Genomic DNA, 9,073 nt, shown 5'->3' on the forward strand with positions numbered 1-9,073 from the left:
GGGGGGGGGTGGGGGGGGGGGGGGGGGGTGGAATCGGACACCCGAGACGCGTGTTCGTAGGTCAGGAATCTACAATGAGAGGAACAGTGCTGAGATGGCTACGTGTTGAATTTTGATTGGTTCTGCCAGAGTGCCCGGCTGTGACGTACGCAAGTATGACTGCTGCAATCTTCCCCTTCAAATTGGATTACATAAATTTGTAGCTTCCTATAATATTCTGAACTATTATTAGCTTAGCTGTAGAGGCGTGTTGGAGCAATTTAATTTTGATTAATAAGATACGCTAATTAAAATGTTACCAGATTTATTTGTATTTTTTTATAAAATAATTATTTTTTAATTATTTAATATTGTCATTAATTATATTCATTCATAATTAAAATAAAAATATCTTAATAATCTTGATAAATTACTTAATTTGCCTATTATCTAGCCCATTAAACTAAATAAATATAATAAAAAAATTAAAGTATTCGAAACCCACCGATTGACAGGATATGTTATAGTTATAGGGGGAGAATTAAAGTGATTTATACTAGTAATGAGGGTAATTAATGTATTTCTTGGGTATGCACGTACTAGAGTCTGGCTGGCCATACAGACACAGGCACTGATGAGGTGCCACCACACTCCTACTGTTGTCACTGTCCGGTGCATGGCTATGCCTATGGACATGAGAATAAAGGGTATACCCCACCCGTTTCTCTTTTTCACTTTTTTTTTTAAAATATATATTCTTTTATGGTATATTTAGATTGATGGATTTGAATTTATTAAGAAGAATCTGAAATTCATAGTTCCAAATCCTTCGACCTAAATGCAACTTTAGTTATAAATTCAAATAATAGTACCTACTACTTTGCAAGGTTTTGTGCCAAAAATTGGCTCGCATACGCGTCTGTTTGTATCTGTTTTTCCTCCTAAACATCACCAAGTCCAAGAGCATCTAACATATTTATATCTCTACAAAATACATGATTCAATATATTTTAACTTATACAAAACGAAAACATCTCCCTATTTTTGTCTCTAGCTCTATCTACCAAAAACAAAGAAAAAGAACATTAGAAATAGAATCAAATTAGTAGGGATGTGGATCATTAAGCAGTTAAAAATATTAAGTGAGAATCCTCTCTTGCTATTTTTCTTAGTTTTCATAATCATACTTGAAACTATCAGCATGCCACTTTTGCATCAATATTGTTCAGATTATTACACCTTCCCCTTACCTCCACCCCCAGAAATAAGAACAGAATTGATGGTACAGGAGATATAAAAGCTTTGCCCATCATGGGATGTTCAAAGAACTTCACATTTATATATGAAGATGATGATGATGATCATGACAAATGTGTATGCCAATTTTCAGGCCATTTGTTCACTGATTAATGACGTAATGTCCCTACTCTCTAGAATTAAATGAACTAATTGCTTTAATTAGTAAAGAAGACATCAAACCATCTTCCAATTATCTATCAACTCGCCTTCCGTGTCTGAGCAGAGGAAGACATTACGCGCAATCGGCTAGCAATTTCTGTAAAACATGGCCTCATAGCAGGATTTGGGGCCCAACACTGCTCCATTAATCTCCTCCATTCTGTGTCGCAGTAGCTCGGAATGGTTGGTCTCAATGTGTTGTTCACAATGCCTCCTGCATGAAACAAGTAAGCAGGTCAAATATAAGGAATGCAAGTTAGAATGAGTGAAATGTTCAGGAAGTTATATTGAACTAAGTGTAAGCTTCTGAACTGTGAAGGCTTCATTAATTGGAACCACAGTAAGATTACACCAAACAAAGATTGTCTAGCCTTGAATTCACTCTGCAGATTCTATAGATTGGTCATATAAAAAGACTCACAAAATAGATCAATCATTCATGTTACAGAAGTTATTTGATCTCAATTATAATGTCTGACAGGAAATTATTAGTTTTCAGATCCCAAGCTAAACTACATTGCAGACATACACCAGTGAATTTAGTAAGAGACGGCCATCAATCATCAGATACCACAACCACCAAACCAAACTTTTGTGTCAGTTAAGTTACAAACCTATGATTGCACCATAATGCATGTTGGCGTAAGGCTCCTCCCCAGTGAGTATCTCCCACAGGACAATACCAAATGAAAACACATCAACCTGCCAGGTGAACAACCAAAACTCCGTATTTATGTTACATAGAAATATAAGATGCTTCAACCTGTAGAACAAACAAAGTAGTACAGATGTATTTAACTGACAATGTGCAATATTATTTTCTTCTACTTTTATTCAGAAGGTTACTGTTAGCAGGTTAATACGCCAAAAGAACACTTGATTATATTACTCCCATTCATTTTCTAGAAAGAAATATTTACTAAACCAAGGTATACTATTGAATACGTAGAAATGACGGAAAGTATCTAGAACCTTCGAACAATTAACATCAATTTTCAGATTCTGGATAAATTCAAATATTCAGGAGATACACTTGCATGTTGTGGGTCTGACCTTTTCAGAAACTTTATTGCTACTGCCATTCAGCAGCTCTGGAGCCATCCATGGCAGAGTTCCCCTGACTCCACCAGAAACCAGGGTGTTGCGCTTTATTTTTGATAGACCAAAGTCACCTACCTGAAGAATCACATGCCAGCATCAAATTCAATCAAGTACATTATAATGTTGGTATTATCATGGACAAGAAAGTATATCAAGTCCAGTTGAGATAGAAAAGTAAGTTCCCATGAGACAACCTTGCAGATAGGTCTTGATGGATCTTTCAAGTTAACTAGCAAATTGTCACATTTTAGATCAAAGTGGACTATATTCTTTGAATGCAAATATTCCATCCCAAAAGCTGCATCCATGGCAATTATGAGCCGCTTCCGGCGATCGAGGTGTCTGCAAAGTTCAATAAAGAATAAATGGATATCATGAAGGAAAAGTAGTCACAACATTAAAGGAGGCTAAAGCTCAAGAGTTAAAATTTTAATGCATATTTTATCAGTTATCGCCAAATACACTAGTCAAAGCATAATGCAGAGCAGTTTTGAGGCACTTTCATACTTACTAGTCAAACAAAATTCCATAAACTCTCTGTAAAACACAGTACCTATCTTTACGAAGTAAAACATGTCTTAAAGATCCATCAACCATGTATTCCGTCACGGTAGCCAATGTCCCCCCTGGTCCGTCTTGTACAACACCATAAAATGCTACCACGTTCGGGTGGTGAAGCTTTGAGAGAATTTCAGCTTCCCTCCAAAACTCAATGGTCTGAAAGAGCACATACAGTTAATAAAGATTTTAGCAAGGTCCAAAATACATGCATGGTAATAATAAATGAAACAGTAATGGTTCAGAAGAAACAACACTATTGATTTCTTTCACTCTGCTGCTTCTCATCAACTTCCAACTATTGGTTAATTTTTCTGAAACATAAACAACTAAATGTGCTGCCAATAGAGTGTAACATCTTAAAATCTGATTAAGTAGAATAAGTATTTACAGGAACAGGAAACCAAGTACCAGTCTCTCTTGCTCTGATTGTCGACCAGTGAAGCAACTCTTTTTTATGCGCTTGATCGCCACATCTGAGCCTCTCCATTTTCCATGATATACAGTACCAAAAGTTCCAGAACCAAGTTCCTTCAATTCTTCAAGATCTGCATTTTGTATAATCTGCAAAGCGTACGCCAGAAAGTTACAAATTGCCAGTGTTTATTCCAGATAAATTTAGTCACCAAGTTGCAACTTTAAACAATATTCATGGTTTCAACTAGTTTCAAGGTTCATCAGTACAAATAATAAATGGTTGATGGCTGACTCGGGTTTCAACAGAGAAATAATTAGAAATTGCAAAAGAGCAGTCATTCTAATGATCAATCTTGGCAGACTTGCAGAGCAAATAATAACAAATGAGTTTGAAACAAGAGGGCATTAGAACCACTTCAACTTTTAACTGTCATAACTACATGTCATCATCTGAAGGATGCCAAAAGATCAGAAATTAGAATTTACCTGCAATGAATTGATATCGAAATCCACCAATGATGGATCTAGAGGAGGTAAGCCAACATTTCCAATCCCGTCCTAGAACATTGACAAGATAAAGCAACATTATATCTAAAAGAACTTGTGTTCTGTAAATGATACTTAATATTTCACGTTTAACAGAAAGATACCTCATATTCTGAATCTTGAATTCTCATATTATCCATCAAATCATCATACTGAATGCCTTCACTGACTTTTACTTGTGAAGCGCTGTAATTGGAATGAAGACCTATGGAGACAGCACCATCTCCACCATGCAAGTCTTTTTTATCCTCTTCACCATAATTCTCTGGCACTCCACTATGAGTAGGAGGAATTCCATCTCGTGTCAGTGGCACAAAGTCATACGCTAAAGGAGCCTCCTCTTCAACCTTTTTAAGTCCAGAGGAAAATACAACATGATCTTGATCAATAAGAGAAACATCCCTTCTCGTGAACTCATCCCCTGCCAATCTCTGGAAGAAGGACCAGTGCTTAGGTTCATGGTTTTCTATGTTCACACTCATACCAGCTCCATCCTTCTGTAGAGGACCAATATCAGATTGGCTATCTGAAAGGATAGCTTTTGAAAATATATCAGAAAGAAGATTGCGAGGGAATCGGTCATTGATATCAATAAGAATGTCACCCTGCTCGGTTCTGGGAATAGCAGGCCTGGATTCTTCCTGAGTCCCTGTCCATGTAGGAGGTTGAGGATGCCCTTGAGCATCACTAGCAATGGACTGACCACCAACTCCATCAACCAAATGAGTCGTAGGATTTTCAGAGTGTTGCACTGCATCCCCATGGCTCACAGCAGGAAGCTTTGAACCACCTTCTGGCCCCACAGCATGAACTTGATTTTCATGTGCGGCATCTTTAACATCTATTTGATCCAACTTCTGAGTTCTGGGCATTGACTGCTCGTTAGGAATATCTACATTCCCATTTTGCAAATTTTCAACAGATCCTGTAACTAAATCCTGCTGGGGAATATCAGTCTGTGACTGATTAACAAGAAACTGAGAACTATGTGAATCATCAGACTTTGATATTCTGCTAAGTAGACCTGCCTGCTCTCGAGGAATACGCTCAGAATGAAAGACCCTCTGAGGAGGAACAGAAGGCTCAGAGTAGGTTAAATCAGCAGGATCAGACTCCGAGTTGATCGATTCTGGAGCAGGTGCATTACCAGTGATAAAGTACTCATTGCCACTAGATTTAGGAAGTTGGGATGGATTAACGGCATCAAGAGCTTTAGAGACCTGCACTGGTTCCTGGGGCCTGCCTTCACTCTTTGATGAGAATTCTCTCTCCAGTTTAGGGCCCATTGTCAATGACTCTTCAACAGGAAAACTAACTTTTGTGCCAGCACTGTATGCTACAGAGTGCTCATTAGCCAACATTTGACTGCTTCCACTTTCTGGTTGTCTCAAACCATCACTATTCAGTTTGGCTTCCTTTTCTAGCCTTTCTGTGCCCTGGGTGCCTGAGCTACTAATCCCTTCAAGACCTTTATGTTGAGAAATAGCCCCATAAGAAGATTGTGGCATAGCATTTTCTGGAGGCGTAATATAAGGAGGATGCAAATTGTAGCCAAATTGTGGAGGATGTTGTTTGTCTTCATGATGGGGCACAGGCTGACCATGATAGAAGTGTAAATCAGTTCCATAAACTTTGGAGGAATTTGGTAAAATAGATTCAGAAGATTTAGTAGCAGCCGATGTGACAACAAAGCCTGCCATATTTGGGGTACGAATTCCAGCAAATTCATTGGAAGTCCTACATGAGTCTCTTTCAACATTCAGTGAGTCCAACTCATTTAAATTGTTTCCGGAAGAGCCTGCTAAACCACGAAGACCAGAGCCTTTCCGGGATCCAATGTCCATGCCATTGACAGCAACCACATATTTCATCTCTGAATCACCATGGGAGTTGGCTAGAATGAAATGTGCATCTTCCAAATCTCCAAGAGAGAACAGAAACATCCTAAGCTTTTTGGATCCTTCTCCATCTTCAAGTACATTGCACTCCTCCATCATGTTCAATAAATCCTCATCGGTTGATACAGAAACTAAAGCATCAAGATCCTCCCCAGGGAGCTGATATTTTATGGTATGAGTCTCATCATAAATTGCAGTAGTCTTTTCCCACAGTTCTTGCCATGTAATTTCCTTGCTTACCCGGATGATGCGTGTTTCACCGCCAACATATCTGAGCTTTCCATCACTTGGCCTAGGAAGGATTCTACCTCCAAAGCTGCAGAGAACCTTCAGGTTCGAACTATCAGATGCTCCGGAAGAAGCAGATCTAAGTGTGTGGTGGCTGTTGTAACCTGATGAGGCATGCAGCATAGATTGAAATGACCCGTGGTTACCCCTGTTGCCATGAGAAGACAAATTCCTACGCTCAAACTCTCTTGAACTCTTTTCTGTTGTGGGAATCATGGAAACATCTGAACCACTTTCAGAACCAGTATGACTAATGCCTAAAATGCCTTTCAGCTCCAAGTAACCTGGTGCACTAGTGGAATCCCCAGAGATATTTGGAATAAATGGATGCCTAGGATTGACACGGTCACGCATAAATTCAAGAGCAAACTCCTCACCAGTTTGTATAGAATAATTAAGTACAGGTTTAGGTTCTGAAAAATTGATCTCTGGAGACCTCAAACTGGGATTTGCATGACCTGAAGCATCTCCCATATGCATCAGCGATTCAGGACCAATATCTTCATATCCATGTTCAGCAGAATTATATTGTATAAAATTATGATTTTTGGATTGCTCCATACTTAAATTGCTGGATTTATTTTCTGTTGAGTACAATGTCAATGAGAACAACTGCTGGCACCACAATGCTATGGATAACTTGCAAAAGACACACAGAAGCACCACAATTCTCACACCAAACAGAAGACTTCGCTTGAAAACAACTTCACTGATATTCAAGCAATACATAAGCATAAAAGGTTAGAACATTTCTGGCTCAAGTTCTGATGCAGGAACACCATTAACCACAATGAGGATGCTGGACCAAACAGACTGCCATGAAACAAAATATTCCACATGTTAAACTTGGAGTCATGTACAACATTTTCAAGATCCAAAAGGCATTAAACACGAGATTTTGACAGCTTTCCTCTTAAATGTCAGCGCAGGTGGTTTGCAGGCACTCCTAATGCAGGAAACTCTATGATATATAACCACATAATTATTTAAGAAGAAATTGGTCATTCCAGGACAACCTTAACCAACTTAATTTGAAATCACATGGTCATTTGCCAATTTACAGAACATGTTGGTAATGAACAGGACTTACAAACCATAAGGGGCTTGACAGTCGCTGGCCTTTTTACAGAATTTACTTAAAGTTGAAATATTAATAAAGTTTGATTTTTCGAGCAGACAAAAAAAATATGCATACAACACACACATTACTGTCTCATCCCCTTCAACAAAGTAGCTCCTCTATTTTCAAAAAAAAAAAGAAAATTATGTAACCAAATTAGGCACTCAATAACACTGGAAGTAATTTGAAAAGCCCTTCAAATAACTAATATCCCAAATAAGCCAAGATTCTTTAAAACACAACCATGCAAAGATTAAGTAACAAAAAACTTAATTATCACTAAATTCTTAGTCGGAACGAGATAATACAGTTCGACAATAGAGCCTCCTTGTCAAGAAACCATGAGCAAAATAATGAATTGGCATCACAGCGAGAACCCTAATTTTGAAAAAGGTGACATAAAACGTACTTAAACAACCAGCGGCAGTGGTACACTCAAAAGAAACAGAAGAATATAGATCAGAATCAGTTGAATCACATAAGAACGAGAGTTACCGGAAGATGCCAATTCAGTACGAGAACTCAACTGTTGACTAAACCCGCCATTATCGGAGCTCCATCTTCAGCGTCAGAAGAAAAATACTGGGCATTAAATAAGATAGCTGAGACAGTAAATCTACTTAAATGAGTTGAGTAATTCTATTCATATAACGAGTTCCGTGTTTCGTCTTTTTCTGACGAATTTCAATACTTTTCAGACACTAGAAAATGAAGCCTCACACTCAGACAGACCTCTCTCTCTCTCTCAAGGGATGACAGATGACTTTATTGCCTTCTGCCGAGCGCTGGTCAAACTCAAACTATTATGAATATTGCAATTCCCTAATATGTTATGCCCGCCCCCTTCTACACCAAATCCCCTCCTTTTACTTATTTATCTGTATATATATATAAATATTTTTTTGTTATATCTATCTTTTTCTAAAATTATAATTCCATAGCTCGTGTTTTTATAAAATAAAAAAGTATAGTTCAATTCTATCACCAGAAACAACATAAAAATTTGATGTATGGGCGAATGAAATATTATAAAAATTAAATAAATGCAGAAGCGTATAAATTAATTTTTCAAAAGAATCTCTATGTCAAGAGAAAGACGTTGGACTTATATATATTCAGTATTATTTTTTAGATATTATAGTACCATCACATTATCAATTAATTATTCATAATGAATCTGCTCCGAAAATTAAAATTTAAAAAAAAAGTACCAAGATGAGGTGTATATATATAAGGAAGCAGTTATTAATGGTCCCAAATAACAATGTAACTCACCCATGTGAGCTTGGAGATTAATTGGGATTTGGTCAATGCTAAAGTTTTCTCCACTTGCTTGTAAATCAAACATCACAAATTTGGATCAAATTCAAATGAAGTATTTGGAGTTGCATTCTGTGGATGGAAAGTTGCAATCCTGACGTGAGGGAGAATGATGCTTATTGTTTGGCAGTGGATGGACGGTCGGATATGGCTTTTTATCAATTCTGGACGGTGCAAGATGCCTTGCAGTCTTCGATTTGAGCACTTGTTTATTTGCAACAAGACAGAAGACATTTTTTTGTGGGCAAATTCTATTGTCATAATAACAGGGACTTTTAACTTCATTTTAGCTGACGTGACGTACCGTTGTGCATTGAAACAAAATTCTCACCAAATTTCAAAATGAAAACCTGCACCTCTCTACATTGCAAAGGCACAATTGGATACA

At 37.6% G+C, this 9,073-nt stretch overlaps 1 protein-coding gene across 1 annotated transcript; it reads right to left on the reverse strand.

The window, feature by feature from the left end:
• On the reverse strand, nt 1,272-8,182 carry LOC105175099. The gene is made up of 9 exons (XM_011097428.2): nt 7,861-8,182; nt 4,164-7,058; nt 4,000-4,071; nt 3,508-3,660; nt 3,092-3,255; nt 2,733-2,880; nt 2,491-2,613; nt 2,052-2,139; nt 1,272-1,651 (listed from the first exon to the last, which is right to left on the reverse strand). The coding sequence occupies exons 2-9, from the start codon at nt 6,978-6,980 to the stop codon at nt 1,476-1,478; spliced, it is 3,741 nt and encodes a 1,246-aa protein (XP_011095730.1). The 5' UTR covers nt 6,981-7,058; nt 7,861-8,182; the 3' UTR covers nt 1,272-1,475.

Source organism: Sesamum indicum, linkage group LG12, assembly GCF_000512975.1.
Source record: "Sesamum indicum cultivar Zhongzhi No. 13 linkage group LG12, S_indicum_v1.0, whole genome shotgun sequence".
Taxonomy (NCBI): Eukaryota; Viridiplantae; Streptophyta; class Magnoliopsida; order Lamiales; family Pedaliaceae; genus Sesamum; species Sesamum indicum.

Excerpts from the sequence above, each read along its gene's own strand:
- LOC105175099 (XM_011097428.2), bottom strand. The coding sequence starts at position 6,980 with ATGCTTATGTATTGCTTGAATATCAGTGAAGTTGTTTTCAAGCGAAGT. Across the intron at positions 3,256-3,507 it reads AATCAGAGCAAGAGAGACTG|ACCATTGAGTTTTGGAGGGA; the intron begins GTACTTGGTTTC and ends GTGCTCTTTCAG. Across the intron at positions 1,652-2,051 it reads GCATTATGGTGCAATCATAG|GAGGCATTGTGAACAACACA; the intron begins GTTTGTAACTTA and ends TGTTTCATGCAG.